The 21,000-nt window shown below is 36.3% G+C and overlaps 3 protein-coding genes across 3 annotated transcripts in view; 2 read left to right on the plus strand and 1 right to left on the minus strand.

The window, feature by feature from the left end:
* Positions 1-260: 260 nt before the first annotated feature.
* cep89 (centrosomal protein 89) lies at positions 261-16,116 on the plus strand. Its single transcript, XM_077714159.1, has 18 exons — positions 261-498; positions 630-736; positions 2,408-2,554; positions 2,648-2,822; positions 2,896-2,947; positions 3,559-3,654; positions 3,733-3,894; positions 4,601-4,743; positions 4,849-4,899; positions 5,619-5,702; positions 5,775-5,881; positions 6,801-6,916; positions 7,007-7,187; positions 7,594-7,749; positions 8,540-8,681; positions 9,592-9,681; positions 14,141-14,289; positions 15,770-16,116. Exons 1-18 carry the CDS (start codon positions 457-459, stop codon positions 15,978-15,980), a joined length of 2,211 nt encoding a protein of 736 aa, XP_077570285.1. The 5' UTR covers positions 261-456; the 3' UTR covers positions 15,981-16,116.
* Positions 12,074-13,881, minus strand: LOC144194829 (E3 ubiquitin-protein ligase RNF182). The gene is made up of 2 exons (XM_077714158.1): positions 13,791-13,881; positions 12,074-12,937 (listed from the first exon to the last, which is right to left on the minus strand). Exon 2 carries the CDS (start codon positions 12,920-12,922, stop codon positions 12,233-12,235), a length of 690 nt encoding a protein of 229 aa, XP_077570284.1. The 5' UTR covers positions 12,923-12,937; positions 13,791-13,881; the 3' UTR covers positions 12,074-12,232.
* Positions 16,117-17,099: 983 nt separating the features above from the next.
* Positions 17,100-21,000, plus strand: part of LOC144194525 (ATP-binding cassette sub-family C member 12-like) — a 20,261-nt gene continuing 16,360 nt past the window's right edge. The window contains exons 1-5 of the mRNA XM_077713647.1: positions 17,100-17,191; positions 18,449-18,502; positions 18,581-18,684; positions 18,763-18,909; positions 20,458-20,605. Coding sequence (XP_077569773.1) covers positions 18,458-18,502; positions 18,581-18,684; positions 18,763-18,909; positions 20,458-20,605 — 444 coding nt within the window. The 5' untranslated portion in view covers positions 17,100-17,191; positions 18,449-18,457. The remainder of the gene's footprint in view (positions 17,192-18,448; positions 18,503-18,580; positions 18,685-18,762; positions 18,910-20,457; positions 20,606-21,000) is intronic.

Below are 21,000 nucleotides of genomic sequence, written 5' to 3' on the forward strand. Positions count from 1 at the left end.
CAAATAAAATAGAAAAGAATACCTTCATTTATATACAATTGCACTGTAACTGGTTAGAAGTGTATATTTTGTATTTTATTTAAATGTTTCTAGGGTTATTTGTTGAACTCTGTCGCCCTCTAAAGGAAAAATTTGAATATCCGTAATCTAGCAAATGGTTGCTAGGCAAAATCAACCTCTCCTCTGATTGGCCAGAAGATAGTCACCCAGCCAATCACACCAGCCGATGAAGCGAAGTGCGATTTGCCAACAACGCGTCTCGAAACGCGGAAGCTACCTCGCTACAAGTAGCCACCTGACGGAGGAGCGGACATTACTGCCCTAAAAACCGAGAATAACCGAAATAAACTCGAAATAAAACGACATCTACAGTCTCTCCGCACTTTACAGCAGGTCCACCAACCGCCGAAGCTTTGCCTTAAATTCGAGAAACTTCGAAGAAACGGACCATCCGCCATGTTGAAGCTCAACTTCTGGAGGGACAGAGACAAACAATTTGTGAGTGTTACCCCTTAAATTTTCATTTTATACTTTTAAACTTTACAATTTTAACATGACAACTCCACCACACGAACCAACATTTTAGTTTTGTCGCCTTTGCCTCCCTCACATTTTATGTCTGTGTGTAGAAACATATCGCGCATGGTTTGATCCCTGCCGCCTCCATCGCCCCCAAAGCGGCTGTACCCCGTACCCCACCCCCGCGTAGTCCTGACCCCTCACCCGAAAGACCCAGGTACACCAACCGACTCCACAAAACCTCATTTATACCCTATTCTCTTTCCTTTTTTGTATCCCTTTCCGTGTTTTCCCAACTCTTAAGCCTGCTTTCCCTCTTTTATTCACGCTATACTCAATTATAGAAGGATATTCATGAGTTACTGTCCTTGTGTACTGTCATATTTATTCATTTGTGATTTGAATGAATGTTTAATGTCCATTTCTGGTTCTCAAAGGCCCCAATATAGTCATTTTTTCCTCATATCTCCATCAACACACCTGAATTAAATTATCAACTAATCAGCAAGCTGCGCACCAGCTTGGTAACCACCGTGTTTAGTATTGCAGTATTCCCTCGATTACATACCTGTCAACTGGTACGTTCTCGCCGTAATTGGTACAACTGAAAGCCCATTTTTATATTGGTACGCTGTACACATGAAAATGGTACGCTAAACGGTGATTTTGAGAAAAAAAAATAAATTAAGGCACTTTCTAGCCATTTTTCACCATCCGCCATTGTTTCTTCCCGGAAACGCATGTCTGCCAAGTGATATATGTACCGGCGCCTCTGATTGGCTAAAAAAAAAAGATCATGATAAACATTTCGTTTTGTAACACTTTCACCATGTGATTTCCGTTTCCTGTTCCCTTGTTTATGTTTACTTTCATTTGATCAGCTGTTTCTGGTCTGTTTACAAGTCAAGAATACACTCTTACACGTGGTACAAGTTGATTTATCTGACAATGGCTTCAATGAAAAGGACTTTGAAATTGGCTGAACCAGCACCAAAGAAAAAGAGAGAACAGCATGGAAGACACAGAAAAGAGTGGGAAACAAGAACAGATGAATTTGCAGGTTTGATTCAATTCCAGGTATTGGAACAATTTTTGTAGGAAGCTGTTGTAGTGGAACTTTGAAAAGCAATAAACACATAAACATACATTTTCTACTTGTTGTTCGTGATTTTTTACAAAAAAGTAAAGTGGTAAGATTTTCCATGTATTTATACATATATGTAAGGGCGAAAACAAAATTTGGTAAGATCACAAATGGTTCGAGGTTGACAGGTATGCGATTATCGCGAATTCACTTCACAATTTTTTCCTGCTATTTATTTAAAATTAAGGCCATAAAAATGTGAAAATCTCCAGTAGAAGCCACGCCCCCTTCTGCTTGCTGAATAAATGTTTTTTTTTTTTTTTTAAAGTTCATAAAAATGTGAAACCCACTCTTGCTAGGTAGTTATTAGAATTTGGTGGTGCTACTCCACAAAGTGCGTTTTTTCCAGTAAAAAAAAAACCGAAATAAGTAATATAAAATATTAAAAGTCACATCCTGGCAAGGAAAATTCTAAAATATTGCACAATCTAAGATATTGCACATTGTTATTGACCCTATTTTGCAATTTTTTGGGTATCGCAGCCATGATATTACAACGATTTCTGTATTATTCAGGTGCCTTAAAGAAATACAATTAATGAAAACAAACTGAGGAAAAAAATTTAAAATAAACAAAAGAGGAAGTCAAAATACCCACAGAAAACCCACTTCATTCTGGTGAAAACATGCAAACTCCACACAAGAATCTCTGGACTTGGGTATCGAACCCTCTTTCCCAAAAGAGACGCGCTAACCACTCCTCCACCACATTTTTTCCCTATTTTTATTTTGAATAATCTGCAGATCAGCCTTAGCAGCGGCCATTTTGTCTTCATCGCTGACTGGACAGACGTGGGCGCTTCCCCCAGCCCGTAATCGCGCTTTTTCTGACAGCGACCAATCAAACTCCTTCATTTCTCAGAGCAACATCGGCACAACTTCCTACACACGGTAGCCAACTTTTTGCATGCATAGTTATTTACGCTGTAAATGTTTTTCAAAATGATTTTCCGCAGCCTAACTTGCATTTTCGGTCTTACTCAGCCAAGGGTTTGTCACTCGTCTCCGTCTGTCCTCTCCCGAGAACTCTGAAGAGGAGCGACATCATCAGGAAGAAGATGAAGGAGGCGGTATGGAAAAAGAAGAATATTATTTCCAAACTCGAGGAGGGCAGAAGAAGTGTTCAGATGCCGAAGAACTTTTGCCGTTAAAACACTTGGTGAGGCATTGACAAAATTGACAGTTATTGGAATTGATATTTTGCTACAAGATGTTTTCCTATTGTCTTCCAGACAGGTTCACCCCGGTCGAGTCCGACGTTGACAAGCAGGGAATCTTCTCCAGGTAAAAGTTGGTCTAGAAAATGGTTGATAAGTTCAAAACCATTAGAGAATTATTATTTTTCATATCAAGCCTCGGTTTACTGGACTTTTCACATAAGTATGGGGCAGTCAATCCCATATTACAAAAAATATGTATATACTGTAGTCCCCCGACTACGAAAAATTTGCAGTGTCAAATAATGTGAAAAATGGGGGAATACTGTGAAAAAAAATTGGCAGTAGTCCCCCGACTTTCACTGCAACCTGCAAAATTTGAAGAAAAAACCCGAAAAATGTAGTGTCAAAAACTGCGAAAAACGGGGGAAACTGTGAAAAAAATTCTGCAGTAGTCCCTCAACTTTCACTATGACTTCGGAGAAAAAAAACGGAAAATCAGCAAAGTTTCAAACACCGCGAATAAGTGGAAATGTAGTGTTACCCCTATTTATCATAGTAAATAAGTTCATATGGTTTCTAATTAATATTATTTCAACTTTTAAACCTCTCTCTTTATTATTATTAAACTCTCCAATGTGGACACTGCCCCTTGTGGACATTTATATGCTCTCCAATTGTAACTTTCTACTTGATTATATTGCATTTCTAATATAAATGGAACTTTTGTTTTGTCAGAATTCCTCTCCAAAAATACGATGGACCCCCCCAAAGCCAACAAAAAGAAGAAACCGAAGAAGAAAGACTCTATAAATAATAAAGACGATATGTCAGGTGAGCATTAAAAATCAAAATCTCTTATTTTGTTCTTCCTATTTCCCATAGTAATAAGTAATTTCATCTAATGTTCAGCAACCAGCCAATCCAAATCTCATGAGGTCAGTGTCATAACCAAGGATCAAAAAGAAGTGAAGGCGCTGAAGGACAAGAACACCTTATTGGAGGAAAAGCTGCATCAAATAGAACAAGAAGTCAGACGTGCTCGACACCCGCCAATCAAAACCTCACCTTCAGGTAATAATAATCATCAATTTAACACATTTTCCCAAAATAAAAGTCAGTTGTGTAAGGACCGTAGAACAAATTAAAGAATTTACATATAAAGTACACTTCTACTTACAAAATTAATCATCAATTTGACACTTTTTCCCCAAACAAAAGTCAGTTTTGTGAAGGCCGTAGAAAAAATTAAAGAATTTTCATATAAAGTACACTTCTACTTACAAAATTAATGAGCAATTTGACACTTTTTATCAAATAAAAGTCAGTTGTGTGAGGACCGTAGGAAAAATTAAAGAATTTACATATAAAGTACACTTCTACTTACAAAATTAATGAGGAATATGACACTTTTTCCCAAATAAAAGTCCGTTATGTGAGGACCGTAGAACAAATGAAAGAATTTACATATAAAGTACACTTTTACTTACAAAATTAATGAGGAATATGACACTTTTTTCCCAAATAAAAGTCAGTTATGTGAGGACCGTAGAAAAAATTAAAGAATTTACATATAAAGTACACTTCTACTTACAAAATTAATGATAAATTTGACACTTTTTCCCCAAATAAAAGTCAGTTGTGTGAGGATCGTAGAACAAATTAGAGAATTTACATATAAAGTACACTTCTACTTACAAAATGTTCAAGTTCCCAAAAAAGTTGTGTACCCAATTGATGTTGTAAGTAGAGGTACGACTATATTTGGTCTCTCTTCCAGGCACATTAGCCGAGCTAAGGGACGTAAGAAAGCAAGCACAAGAGCTGGTGGATGAAAACGACGCTCTCAAACAAAATGTCCATCGTCTGAGTGTAGAACTCAGTGCCTACCAGACTAAATACAGGCCCCTCAGCAAGCAGGAGGTTGGAGTCCTTCTCATTTTGAGTGTTTCTTACATTTTTATTCAAGTCTGTTAGTCGTTTTAGTAGAGCATCAGTACTAGTGTCTTGTTATGATGTATGTTGCAGATCTCCAAATTAAGCAGTTTCCCCAAGATGGCTTCTCCTCCTCCATGGCTGGTAAGTAGCAAATGTGAGCAACACAACGCAAAAAAAACTTTTGTTTCTGTACTGTTGCAATTTACTTTTCTGACATTTGACTTGCAAATTACTTTTCTGACCTTTGGCCTTAGTGCCCCAAAATTCTTGCACATTTTTGGTTTCATATTACTGCCAACATATCATGCATGTTAAAAAAAAACTTAGTTTGAAGTGTTGCAATGTACTTTTCTGACCTTTTGACCTGCAATTTACTTTTCTGACCTTTGACATCATTACCCCAAAATTCCATCACCTTTTTGGTTTCATATTACTAACAACATATCATGCAATTTTGAATAAATAAATAAATTAACATTGTTTATTCTTGAACTGTTGCAATTTACTTTCCTGACCTATGACCTGCAATTTATTATTATTATGACCTTTAACCTCATTACTCCAAAATTCCATCACCTTTTTGCTTTCATATTACTACCAACATATCATGCAAGTTTAAATAAAAAAATAAAATGTATACCATATTTTCACGACTATAAGGCGCACGTAAAAGTCTTAAATTTTCTCCAAAATAGACAGTGCGCCTTATAATCCAGTGCGCCTTATATATGGAAAAAAATGTCATTCATTGAGGGTGCCCCTTATAGTCATGAAAATACGGTAATTCGAATGTATAATTTGCACAAAAGACAAATAATTTTGTTTTTAATGTTTTTTTTTTGTAATTATTTGTGACACAGTTGGACATGAAGCATCTATCTCCACTAATGTTGGCCTACGATGACATGTTAAATGAAAAAGACGCTCTTCTACGCGCCGCCGAGGTAAGAAGACGACCCTACCCGAACATTGAGGCTAAATGATATTAAAAAAAAAGATATGATTGGTCACCTCAGGAGGAAGTCAAAAAGCTTCGGGTGCAAGTGGAGGAGGTGCTGAAAGAAAATGAACGGTGTCGCCGTTTAATAGCTGAGGAAACTGAAGACCTCAGCAAGGAGGAATGGTAAAGATGAGACACAAAGATTACTTTTTCATGAGCTGTTCTTTACAAAATAACCTATAAAAATGGTGCTCGGACGTTTGGTCGACGGTCAAATGGTGACAGTTTACTGTTGAAGCCAACTCTCAAAATTATATTCATGGGAGAGAGTTTAATATCTAAAAGAGAGAGTTTAATATCTAAGTACTGTTTATCATCGAAGTACTGTTTATCATCGAAGTACTGTTTATCATCGAAGTACTGTTTCATTTCTAAGTACTGTTTATTATCGAAGTACTGTTTATTATCGAAGTACTGTTTATTATCGAAGTACTGTTTAATATCGAAGTACTGTTTAATATCGAAGTACTGTTTATTATCGAAGTACTGTTTATTATCGAAGTACTGTTTAATATCGAAGTACTGTTTAATATCGAAGTACTGTTTAATATCTAGGTAGTGTTTTAATGTCTAAGTACTGTTTAATATCTAAGTATTGTTTAATATCTGAGTACTGTTTAATATCTGAGTACTGTTTAATATCTGAGTACTGTTTAATATCTGAGTACTGTTTAATATCTGAGTACTGTTTAATATCTGAGTACTGTTTAATATCTGAGTACTGTTTAATATCTGAGTACTGTTTAATATCTGAGTACTGTTTAATATCTGAGTACTGTTTAATATCCGAGTACTGTTTAATATCCGAGTACTGTTTAATATCCGAGTACTGTTTAAAATCCGAGTACTGTTTAAAATCCGAGTACTGTTTAAAATCCGAGTACTGTTTAAAATCCAAGTACTGTTTAAAATCCAAGTACTGTTTAAAATCCAAGTACTGTTTAAAATCCAAGTACTGTTTAATATCCAAGTACATTTGACAGGCGACCAAAAGACCAGCGACCAAACGTCCGGTCACGGTAAAAAATGTGTTTTTGTGAAGCCAGAAAATTCAGCAGCAGGCCTTACTGGTCCTAAAGGAAAATCAAGAACTGATTGAGCAGCTGGAAGAGCTGAATTCTAAAAACAAAAGCGAAAACGGCAAGCGCCTCTCTGAAGGTACATTTTGTTTTTCAATTTAGAAGTAGAACTTGAGGGACTCTGTCTCATTTTGGACATCTTTGCGTCAACTTCTATCCCCTTAAACAGTGTCCCGGGTGACCAAGCAATTGATGCTCCTGGAGAATGAGAACCAGCGTTTGCAGGAGGACGTGGAAAAGTATCGGAAGGAGGCAAGTCAAAGCCAAAAGGAAGCAATCGCTCTCCGGGCTGGCCTCAAGGACGCCGTCACCTGGGAGGAGCACTGCAGCATCGCCGGAAAACTCAGGCGGTAGAGCTTCAATTCATGTAGTTTGCCCTCAAAATATTACACGGTGCTAATGCACTTTATTATAAGTGGACCCACATGACAACCTTGCAAAATATTTATGTGATCAAACCATATTTTTCAGAAAATAAGTCGCATTAGCTAAAAAATGCACAAAATGTTGAATTGTTGCAGGTCAAAGGAACAGGATTTAGTAAAATAAATAAATCGGGTTTCGAAAATGTTTTGTAGATTTTTTTTGGTATGAACTTTTTGGCTTAGATAGGCAGCCAATCCATAAAAAATACACCCTTTTTAATGTACAATTTTTGGATCATTATATAACCTTAAACATTTCAAGTTGTTGGTGGTTAGAGTGTAGAAAAACAACATTTTGAAGCCATATCCTGTTTATCGTCATGCTTTGTAGGGAGCTGACGCAGGAACAGAGCCTAACCAGAAGCAAGGCGGACCAGGCAGAACTTCTCCTCCATGAAAATCAAAGTTTGCATGCGGAAAAAGCCCAGTTGATGGCCGCCGTGGAACGGCTTCGGGGAGAATTGGAGAGGAGTGGACAGACCAATAGGTAAACTTGTTACAGTAATCCCTTCAATATCACGGCTTCACTACATTGCGTTTTTTTTCTGGGGAAATTAGTTTTTTGTAAGTTCATAAAATCTATCAGAAACTCGCAAGTGGAAGCCACTCCTCTTTTCTCCGCTTGCTACTAGAACTCAGCACTGAAGTATTTTAAAAATTATATATGTATATATTTTTTAAAGTTCATAAAAATGTGAAAATCCACGCTGAAGCTTACTATACTTACATCTACCGTATTTTCACGACTAAGGCGCACCGCATTATAAGGCGCACCCTCAATTAATGAAATTTTTTCCATATATAAGGCGCACTGTATTATAAGGCGCACTGTCTATTTTGGAGAAAATGTAAGACTTAAGTGCGCCTTATAGTGGTGAAAATAGGGTAATTGCTATTGACTTCCAGGTATGAAGCACTCACTCACTACACAGTCACCTCTAGAGCCAGCCATTGTTGATGTTTTGGATTTTTTTGTATAAAATCTTGCAGTGCAAGAGGAGCTATATGATGGAATATGTTGTAAACTAAGATGGCATCTGCATATTTAACAGTATTGTTTCCGTTCAGGCGTTTGTGTTTTTTTTAATATCCGACAGTGGTGGTTTTTCGTTTTTTGGTTTTCTGTTTTTTCCATATATAAGGCGCACTGGATTATAAGGCGCACTGTCTATTTTGGAGAAAATTTAAGACTTTTAAGTGCGCCTTATTGTCGAGAAAATATGGTATATAAAAAATAAAAAAAAAATCCTCCTGCTTTGTACTCCTGCCAATCCCAGGAAGATGAAAAGACGTTTGAGTACGCTGAAGCGTCAGAAAGACGAATGCTTGTTGAAAGAGGGCAAGACGCGTACTTACCTGGACACTGTGGTTTCGGTGGCGGATCGCATCACGGAGGAACGGGATCAACTTTTGCAAATGGTACACATTTATAACATTTATAATTTTACCCTTATAGGGCATTCATTTCATTTATTGGCTCCCAAAAAGTCCCTTAAAATGAATAGGAAATGACCCAAAATGGTACCTACCCTTAAAATGAAAGTAAAAAAATAATTAATGACTCAGGTAGATTGACGTAAAGAACACGTGCAAGCGCATGTTATGTATGTCCTGTTGAATATCTTGTTAAATTACTACTGTACAAATTTTATGATGTCACCTTTGTAAAGACTGAGATAAAGTACTGCAATCATTTACAAGGATGTCTCTTTTATCTTGGAGAAAATCATTTTGTTTTTGGTGCAGATCAATGTTCACTATTTTTACGGCAACATACACTTGTACAGTCAATCCAGGTTTTGGTCACAAACAACTACAGTCATCCCTCGATTATCACAACTTCACTACTACACAATTTTTTCTGCTATTTATTATTTTTATGTATTTTTTTTTTAGCTTTAGTGCTAAGTCCTAGTAGCAAAAGTGGCTTCCAATTATGAGTTTCAGTTGGATTTTTACATTTTATAAACTTAAAAATGTAATTTTCTTTTTTTTTTTAAATTCATAAAAATATGAAAATCTATGGGAAAAAAACTCATATGCAGAAGCCACTCTTGCCACTGGGACCCACCAGTGAAATTAAAAAAAAACATTTATTTATTTTTAATAGTGGTGACCCTACTTGGCGATTTTTCAATTTTCACGGCCATGTTTGGTCTACATTAACCGCAATATTTGAGGGATAACTGCACATTTCTTTAGAAACAGCCATCCAATTTTCTAAATTTACTACTACTTGTGTTCAGGCGGCCATATTGATTAGTTCTCTCACAGTTTGCCATCCATTCATCGTCCACCGAATCCGACATGACCCATTTTTCTTCCGCAGACTTCCACGCTCCAGCAGGAGAAGCAGGGATTCATCGGCAACCTTTTAAACGGCACCGTCCGGTTTGGGCAACTGCAAGAGCGAGTAAAGGTAAGTCGAAGTTGAAACTTGAGGAAAATGTGACAGATGGGCGGGCTCAGCATAAGATAGGATACATATAAAAAAGTGCATCTGTTAACAGTACATATGAAACATGAACAGAAAAAAAGGGCTGAAGTATTAACATACTCATCACTCATCATTAAAGTAAAAAGTATAAAGTACAGAATAAACTAAAAAGTAATGTATTAAGAAATATTAAAATGTCATTTAAAAAAAAGATAGAGAGGCTGTAAAACACCAAAAACAAAAAAGAGTGGACAGAGCTACTAACACTGGTTTCCGCGTGACGGCGCCATCTTGGAAAAAAGAATAATAATTTTAAAAAATTACAAAAATAAATATATACATATATATATATATATATATATATATATATATATATATATATATATATATATATATATATATATATATATATATATATATATATATATATATATATATATATATATATATATATATATATATATATATATATATATATATATATATATATATATATATATATATATATATTGTCCAAATAATTGTATATTTGTATTTTTTTTTTTTATTAAAAAAAAATATATATAAATATATATATATATATATATATATATATATATATATATATATATATATATATTTTTTTTAAATAAAAAAAAAAAATACAAATATACAATTATTTGGACAATGTCGATGGGCCAGATTAAAACACCTCACGGACCAGATGTGGCCCGCAGGCCGTATTTTGCCCACACCTGACCTAGATACTTACCTTTCCTTCTATGACTCAGTTTAATGATTGAATTAGATAACTTTATTCATCCCCGTATTGAGGAAATTTCATTGTCACAGTAGCCAGAAGGTGAGAATGCAGACACAGGAAAAGACATGTTAGACATAAATAAATAGGTAAGAAATAAGTTAATAAATAAAAACATAAATAAACACAATCTCGGTACTGACAGAAAACCGGAGCTGTTTTTATTCAAGCGTTATTTCGACTCCAATTAAGGAGCACTTGCCTGCCATTAGTGCACAATTAGGCTTGCACTTGTCCACTAATAAGTGTTATTTACATAATGGCGCCTTCCACAATCAAACTTGAAACTACAATGATTGTTTTTTGTGGTTTGGAAGTTGCTAAACTAGAATATTTCAAGGTTAGCTAAGTGCCACTTAGCCACACAGACATCATTATTGCCTGGACAGAGACTGTGATTGGTCGCTGCCTTGGAGACCCATTAGCGTGTGGGACACATTAGTTGAAAGGACGTGGACAGAGACAAGTGATATGTTTGTTTACTGAAAAAGTGGAAAGCCCAAGCACCTAATTGTAATACCTTGAGATTTGAGGTTGATGTGATCAGGGGCAGAGCTTGTATGTCAATTTACTTGTATGGCAAAGCTATTTTTCCCGATTATAAAATAACTATCGTATTTACTCGCATAAGCCGCATTTGTTGGACAAAAAAATGACTGAATCGAGGGTACGGCTTATGTGTGCATAAAAAGACGACATGCTCGAAACTGCAAGCTAAGAACAATAAAATGGCATGACGCCATGACACCATGACATCATAACGCCATGACATCATAACACCATAACGCCATGATGCCATAACGCCATGACATCATAACCCCATGACATCATAACACCATGACGCCATAACGCTATAACGCCATGACACTATAACGGCATGACTCCGTAACGCCATGACATCATAACACTGTGACGTGATAACGCCATGACGCCATAACGGTATGACGCCATGACAACATAACGCCATGACATCATAACACCATGACGCCATAATGCTATAACGCCATGACACTATAACACCATGAAATCATAACACCATGACGCCATAACGCCATGCCGCTATAACGCTATAACGACATGACACTAAAACGCCATGATGCCACGACGCTATAACGCCATCACGCCATACCGCTACGACACCATAATGCAGAGGTCAGGGGACCCTTTTTGAAAGAGAGAGCCATAAACAATCCCTTTTTCAAATGATACTCCTTACTCAGCCATACTCACAATTCAAAAGTCAAAATACATAAAATGTTACAGTCATTTTATCACTTTTAAAGTACATTAAGTCTCTGAATCCCTTTGACAACGTTGTTACGCTGTTACTAATCAATATCAATAAGTATCAATGAGTATCAATGAAATCAATGACACAGTCCCAACCTGACCTTCCTATTGGTGCATTCACAACTCAGCTCTCTCACCACTAGTTTCCATATTTTCAGAGCCATATACGCCCATCATAAAGAGCCACATGTGGCTCCCCAGCCATAAGTTCCCTACCCCTGCCTTAACACAAGACAATTCGGCCAATGTGGTCATTTATTTAAAATCAGAGAAAAGACAAACAGATAAAATGACAAACAACATTTATTTTGACGTCTATGAGATAACACAATGCATTTGGGTTCCTTTTCGTACGTACTATTTTCGTACCACGAATATAACAGCCTCTAAATTTCGGACCAATCTACGTCCCCGTTTCCGCCATCGGTCTTGACGAATAGCCGTTCAACCCCTAGAAGAACAGTCGCACACCCCCTGGCACAAACACTGACAAAACCCATAAACCAAACACACAGTCAAACTAGATGGCACCAAACTGACGCAAATAATCCCAAGACTCACCCTCTGAATCACCAGCAAGTAAATCCCCAATGGAAGCGATCCAAAGTACAAAAAACCCAACAACCAAACTACAATACGCGGGATATGATTACACAATTTACTCAACGAGTCCCGATCCGAACCCGCCAACAGCGATTCGGCGTTACGCTCCGTTTCTGAGTTGCCGTCCCTCTGGACTTCCACGATGGTAATGAAGAGACAATTTGGCGAATCCCGAGACGGACTCCCGGAAAACAAACTCTTGGGAGAGAGAATCACTTCCCGATTGTAGTCTGAGTTCCAAAACTTGTCACTCGGAGTCAGGCGGTTCATAAGATTGGCGTCATCGGGCAAGGCGGATACCCCAGACTCGCCAACGTGGGTTTGATGGCGGCAAAATGGACAGGAAATGAGACCCGTGCCATCTGCCGCGTAGAGAATCTTGAGTAGGCATCGTCCACAAACCCGATGGAGGCAGTCCAAGAGTTTTGGACGACGTTGTTGCGCGTTGTAGCGCTGGTAGCAGATTTTACAGTCCAGTTCTTCCTTGGTAGAGGCGTCTTTTTCGTCTGACTCTACCCGAGAGACGTTCATCTTCCAGGTTGGGATCTGAAGAAGACAGGGAATGGGTAGTGAGAATCAGTTTGCTTTTAAATTTTTGTAGTACAGTGTTCCCTCGCTACTTGGCGCTTCAGCTATCGCGGACTGAGAGCTTTGCGGATTTTCTAAATGTACTATCTCAGTTCTGTCACTAGTGGTTTCTATATTTTAGTTCACAGGTTAGCAAAGAGCCAGATGCACTTATCAAAAGAGCCACATGCGGCTCCCGAGCCATAGGTTCTCTACATCTGATGAAGGCTATATATGCTAAGCACCTTCTAACATCTTGCTTATTGTCATCGTCTAGCTCAGGGGTGGGAAAACTTAAAAAATGTGACTTTAAAAATGTGACAGATGGGCGGGGTCAGCACAAGATAGGATACATATAAAAAAGTGCATCCGTTAACAGTACATATGAAACATAAACAGAACAAAATTACTTAAATATTAACATAATTATCACTCATTATTAAAGTAAAAAGTATAAAGTACAAAGGAATGTATTAAGAAATATTAAAATGACATTTAAAAAAGGATGGAAGGGCTGTAAAACACCAAAAACAAATAAAAGTGGACACAGCTACTGCCACTGGCTTCCGCGGGACGGCGCCATCTCGGGGGAAAAAAATAATAATAATACTAATACTACTACTACTAATAATAAATAAATTTAAAAAAATATTATTTGGACAACATCGGCGGGCCGGATTAAAAAACCTAAGGGTCCGGATGTGGCCCGCGGGCCGTAGTTTGCTAATATCTGTTTTAAAGACTCCCTAATAGACTTCTTAGCTGAGTTTACACCTGCAATTTGGAACACAAACACAAGAAATAGTGAAACTTTTTAAATTGAAATACTTACCGTTCCAAAATCTTCCTAGCGGGGGTTCCGTGGGTGTTTTTTTCCGTAGGGGGGGGGGGGGGGTGGTTCTCTCCGGCTCCCCTGCGAACTGAGACGAGATTTAAGACGTTAATTAGACGATCGCAGTTATGGCGTTTTTGCCTCCAAATTGACATCATAACAAATCATCCATCCTTTGAATGGCAACTTATTTGATCCGCATCACCTGTTTGAGCGCCCCCGGCTGGCGCATCTGTTGCTACGTCTCCTCGGCTCGCTTCACTGGCGCCGTCGGGGCGACGTCATACTCCACGTGCGCCCCCCCTTGACGACAAATCTTGTTTTTCTCGGCTCTCTCTCGTCCGTCTCAGGTGTATCGGAAGTTGGCGTCCAACCGGTTGGCGGCGGCGGAGGAGGCGGCGGCGGGGGAGGCGGCCTCACACCGCCGGGAGATGGTCCACCTGCAGAGGATGCTGGGAGAAAGGCAACGGGCGGAGGAGAAGCTGCTGCAATCTAAACGGTAGGAAGAGGAGGGGGGGGGGTGGAGGGGGAGGAGTAAGAGGCAACAGATGAGGAGTGGGCGGAGCTAATGGTGCAGAGAAAAGGGGGAGAAAGATTGCTGCAGTTTGGAGAAAAGGGCGGGTGGAAGATTCTTTTATTTTGATGCATTCGCTAAAAAAATATTAAGGAGACTCATTATTATGCAGATGATTTGGAAGTAGTTTTGCTAATGCTAACAAGGATTAGCTTTGGCATTCGTTTGAATGGAACAATTATTGGCATGATTTTTTTTTTTATGTGTAGAAGTATTTGAAATTGGGTTATTTGGAATTTAGAGTCAGATCCGCTTGTTTCGTGCTCGGAACTCGTATTTCCGATTTTTATGGTTGGTCGTGAAGGGGTCTTTGAGATTTAATCTAGGAATTGATTTATGGTGACTATCAGTGCCCCGCCCACATGCCACCACCAATGTAAATTTGTGCTCTTTCTTTCTGTAATATTGGGAGTTATGCAACGTCGTGACTGGACGTTTGGTAGCCGCTCTTTTGGTCTTCAGTCAAATGTACTTTGATATTAAACTGTACTTAGATATTAAACTCTCGCTCTTATGAATATAATTTTGACAGCTGGCTTCAACAGTAAACTCTCTGTCACCTATTGACCGGCGACCAAACGTCCGAGCACCATGCAACGTACATTAACCTAAGTTATAAGAAAAACCCCAATATATTTACTGATGAATACCCTATTTTCTGGCATATTAGCTGCCTCCGTGTATAAGCCGCACCCTTAAATTGGCCTCAAAATGGTTGAATTTGATAATTTCTCGCATTTAAGCCGCCCCCTGATTGACCATTTTCAACTCCATATTGATGGTTTTAATAAGGAGTACAAATGTGTTACTTTAAAGGGAAAATCTTAAGAAGAATCATCACACTTGGTATTTCTGAGATACTTTTTGAATGGATTTATGATTAGAAATTCTAAAGAGAGTTGCCTACACATAGAAAAATTCCAAAGGTAAGTCATGTGACCACTACAACCAGGAAGTGTATCCGTAAAAGTTTAGTTTGTCATCTCTAGGTAAGTTAGCGTATTTTTCACGTTTTTTGCAAGATATGGTTTATTGTTTTTCTTGAATTTCATCCATAGACATCAAAATACATTTTGTTTAACATTTTATCTGTTTATAATTTCTCTTTTTTGAAATAAATGACCGTATTTGCCGCTTTGTCTTCCGTTATGCAGTTTCGTGCATGTCAAGTCTAATTTATGCGCATATAAGCCGTCCCCTTCCATTCAGTCATCATTCTTTTGAGTGAAAAATGCGGCTTATATGACAGAAAATACGTTATATGGCTAGAATCAATCATATTGACACCAATGTCTACACATTTACTGCAAATGAGTACTTTTAATAATCATTATGGGTCCATCTCCACTTTAGACTACCAATGATAAAGATGAATGACACATTGACCAATAAAAATGTCTTTTAGGGAGGTGGAGGAGGAGCTAAAGATTGTGTGGCAGGCAGCCACTAGAGAGAACCAGCAAATCAAGAAGGACACTCTGTGGGACTCGGACAGCATCCAACCGCCTTTTGGCCACACGCAGTTACCGGAGCCTCCTCTAGGGGGCCTTCTCCAAGATTTCCAAGAGCAGAAATTGGACAAAGGGGATCTTCAAGACCTGGATTTCTACACTTAGAAGACACCATCACGCAGGCCCAGTTTCTGTTTCATACGGTATGTTCAGGGCTGGGAATTCTGGGTGGAAGGGGGCGGGGCTTAGCCGCAAACTAGGGCCTCCAACACTCTAGGGGGCGGTGTTGGGTGGGAGTAGGGTCAAAATAGTTAAATTATGTACATAGCAATCATTGTGTTTAAGTGTTAATATTTCTCTTATGCTTGCAGCGCTAGCTTGTGGCTCACAAGCCGCATGTGGCTCTGAGCTAAAATTAATGCAGCTTTTTGCTTCTTAACATATATTTTTTTAGAGTTCTCTTGTTTTATGTTTATTTTATTCTCGTTTAAGACATACATTCATCAGGGCAATATAATAATACATTATATTTCAATAATAATTTGATTTTTTTATTCTGGTTTTGGTGTTTATATTTTTTGTTTTTGTCCTTTTTAATATTTTGTTTTGACATTAGTTATGCTAATGATAAAACCAACTTCCCTATTTTTTTAATTGTTAGGTCATCTATTGGATGATCATATTTTAGGACAATAAAAAATATTATTTTTTATTTATTTACACCCTTCTTTTTTATGATGTTTTGTGATGTTCCCTCAGAATTAGAACATTGAATTAAGGTCATCAAAATTGGATTTATTTTTTATCAATGTGAATGGTTAAAAAAAATGGTGAGTATTTTGAATTACGTGCAATTTAGCAAGAATTTGTATATTTTAATTTTATACAAGAACAGTTTTTTTATTGTAGAAAAAAATGACTACACATATATAAAATAAAAATAACATCCAAATCCGAAAGGTACAAGTCAATATTTAAAAAAAAAAACATTTTTAAATAAGCCCAAATTTTTAAAGCACATATTCATCAAAATTCAAAGCAAATAGTTTAGTTTGAGAATGTTAGGAGAATATTTTTGATCATTTTCCTCCTCCCCTAATTTTCTGCGCACACATTCCCAAATATTTTTATGACGTGCTTCCTGGTTTTTGTGTGTTTTGCGTGTTTGTCTGTGTGTGTGTTTTTGTGTGTTTTTGTGTGTGTGTGTGTGTGTGTGCGTGGGGGTGGGCAAAAAAAAGTGAGGCACGTGCTCACCTCTGGTCATTGTAACCTTTGAGTTTTCTTGTGCAACAAATGCAGGAGACCAAAAAATGCACTTTCAGTCTGTCGACTCACTTTGATTGCGCCAGCTGTCCTTGACGCCGCACCTGTTGCTGGTAAGTCATCTTTAAATACTTTCACACAAAATGGCTGTCTTCAAATACAAAAATGTATGTATCAACAAAGGTAGCAGGTACTCTTTCCATCTAGCTTTAGAAACTACAGCGGTACCTCGAGATATGAGCTACATGCGTTCCGGGACTGAGCTCGTATGTTGATTTACTCGTAACTCAAATCAAGGTTTCCCATAGGAATGAACTAAAAACTGATTATTTGGTTCCAATGTATACGTATGTAGAGTGGTACTTTGAGATAGGAGCTTAATGAGTTCTGGGACTGAGCTCGTCTGTTGATTTACTCGTAACTCAAATCAATGTTTCTCATAGGAATGAACTAAAAACACATTAATTGATTCCAATGTATATTTATGTATACGTATGTAGAGTGGTACTTTGAGATACGAGCTTAATGAGTTCCGGGACTGAGCTCGTATGTTGATTTACTCGTAACTCAAATCAAGGTTTCTCATAGGAATGAACTAAAAACACATTAATTGGTTCCAATGTATATGTATGTAGAGTGGTATTTGAGATACGAGCTTAATGAGTTCCGGGACTGAACTCGTATGTTGATTTACTCATAACTCAAATCATTGTTTCTCATAGGAATGACCTAAAAACTAATTATTTGGTTCCAATGTATATTTATGTATACGTATGTAGAGTGGTACTTTGAGATACGAGCTTAATGAGTTCCAGGACTGAGCTCGTATATTGATTTACTCATAACTCAAATCAAGGTTTTTCATAGGAATGAACTAAAAACTAATTAATTTGTTCCCAACCCTCTGAAAAAAACATCAAAAACAGGATATTGGATGAGAAAAACATTTTTATTTGTTCTAATTCGCCATCTATTAACAGAGTAACAAATAACTAGTGGTTTAATTGTACTGAAATATTTTTTAGTAGTACAGTGGCAGTAGCTGTGTCCACTCTTATTGTTTTTTTGTGTTTTACAGCCCCTCCATATTTATTTAAATGAAATTTTCATATTAATTAATACATTCCTTTTTGACTTGACTTTGTACGTTATACTTTTTACTTTAATGATGAGTGATGAGTATGTTAATACTTGAGTCCTTTTTTCCTGTTTATCCTTCATATGTACTGTTAACGGATGCACTTTTTTATATGTATCCTATCTTATGTTGACCCCGCCCATCTGTCACATTTTTAAAGTCAATCTAGCCCCAAATTTGTCTCCAACTATGACATTGTTTTCACTTAAAAAAGCTACATGTGTGACCACAGGACAAGGCCATGGCGGGAGATGACGACATGGACAAAAACAAACCCGTCTTTTGTGTAAGTACACACACACACTTCCAAACATTGGTTTCCCGTGCTTTCGTGAGTGAGCCAACACTTTTTCCGACTTTTAAGATCCAGGATCCCCACAATGGCGGCGGAAAAACTACCCCGTCGCTGTTTGGGAAGTACAAACAGAGTGTTCAGACCCTCAAACCTTTCCGCTGGACTTCGTCACAGTCAGTGAATTCAACTTATGATTGTTATTTTGTTTAAATGTGGGTTAATGTGTGGGTAAATTGGCTTTTTTTATCTAGGAGGCACCCAATGGACAATGCAGGGTTCTTGTCCTTTACGACCTTCACGTGGATGACCTCCATGATGTGGGCTATGTTCCGGAATAGGCTGGATGTCAACTCACTGAATTTGTCACCGTTGGATGAGGCTGATGGAAGCACGGACAGGTTTGGGGAGCTTGAGCACTCTTAACTCAAATCAATGTTTCCCATAGGAATGAACTAAAGACTAATTAATTGGTTCCAACCCAATGAAAAAACACCTAAAAGAGGATATTGGATTGGAAAAATGTTTTTATTTGTTCTAGTTTGCCATCTATTGATAAAGTAACAAATAAGTAGTGGTTTAATAGTACTAAAATGTTTTTTAATAGTACTAAAAAAATTGAATCGTACTAAAATATTTTTTCATAGTGCTAAAAAAATTGAATAGTACTAAAATGTTTTTTAATAGTACTGAAAAAATTGAATAGTACTAAAATATTTTTTAATAGTGCTAAAAAAATTGAATAGTACTAACCTGTTTTTTAATAGTACTAAAAAAATGGAATAGTACTAATGTTTTTTGATAGTACTGAAATGTTTTTTAATAGTACTAAAATGTGTTTAATAGTACTAAAAAATAGATACTACTAATACTACTATAGTTTTTTAATAGTACTGACAATGTTTTTTAATAGTACTAAAAAAATTGAATAGTACTAAAATGTTTTTTAATAGTACTGAAAAAATTGAATAGTACTAAAATATTTTTTAATAGTGCTAAAAAAATTGAATAGTACTAAACTGTTTTTTAATAGTACTAAAAAAATGGAATAGTACTAATGTTTTTTAATAGTACTGAAATGTTTTTTAATAGTACTAAAATGTGTTTAATAGTACTAAAAAAATAGATACTACTAATACTACTATAGTTTTTTAATAGTACTGACAATGTTTTTTAATAGTACTAAAAAAATTGAATAGTACTAATGTTTTTTGATAGTACTGAAATGTGTTTAATAGTACTAAAAAATAGATAATGCTAATACTACTATAGTTTTTTAATAGTACTAAAATGATTTTTAATAATACTAAAATGTTTTTTAATAGTAATATAGTTTTTAAGAGTGCTAAAGTGGTTTTAATAGTACTATTTTTTTTATTATTACTAAAAGGTTTTTAATAGTACTAAAATGTTTTTAAAAGTACCCCAATGTTTTTTATAGTACTAAAATGTTTTTTAACAGTACTCAAATGTTTTTAATAGTACTAAAATGGTTTTTGATAGTACTAAAATGGTTTTTGATAGTACTAAAATGTTTTTAATAGTACTAGTGTTTTCAATAGTACTAAAGTGTCTATTAATAGTACTAAAATGTTTTTTAACAGTACTAAAATGTTTTTAATAGTACTAGTGTTTTCAATAGTACTAAAGTGTCTATTAATAGTACTAAAATGTTTTTTAACAGTACTAAAATGTTTTTAATAGTACAAAAATGTTTTTAATAGTACTAAAATGTTTTTTAACAGTACTAAAATGTTTTTCATAGTACTCAAATGGTTTTTAATATTACTCAAATGTTTTTTAATAGTACTCAAATGTTTTTTATTAGTACTAAAATTAGACAGATTTTTTTTTGCATGGCAACGCGCTCGTAACATAAAATCTGTTACAACCCTCCACCCTATTGGATTGAAAAAAAACATTTGTATTTGTTGTAATTGTCCCCTCAGGCTCCAAAGACTGTGGGAAGAGGAAGTATCAAAGTGTGGTCTGGAGAAGGCCTCTTTGGTCCGAGCCATTCTGAGGTTTCAAAGAACAAGGCTTATCCTCTCCGTGATGGTTGGAGTCCTCGCCATGGTGGCCGCCTTTCTGGGTCCGGTGAGTTGGCTCCTCCCACCTTTTTTATAGTTTAAAGTCTAATAGAGTGGGTTTTGGATAGGATTAGTCTAGATAATCGCCGTAGCGTAGCATAGTTCAATGTAGCATAACATAAACAGTAGTCGCTAGAGTGTAGCTTATTCAGAATTTTTTAAATTATTATTTTTTAAATTATAGATGGAATGGTTGCTTGAATTAACTCAATAATTGTCTTGAGAATTATGTAATTTTTTTATTATACTGTTTTTTTTTAAATGAAGACAAATCAAATTATTGATTTTTCCTTCCATTTATTTTATTTTAAATTATATATTTTTTGCTTATATGCTTTTTTTTTTTAAATGACAAATAAAATTATTAATTTTCATTCATGTATTTTATTTTTATTTATTATT

Source organism: Stigmatopora nigra, chromosome 3 (assembly GCF_051989575.1).
Source record: "Stigmatopora nigra isolate UIUO_SnigA chromosome 3, RoL_Snig_1.1, whole genome shotgun sequence".
NCBI classification, from domain to species: Eukaryota; Metazoa; Chordata; class Actinopteri; order Syngnathiformes; family Syngnathidae; genus Stigmatopora; species Stigmatopora nigra.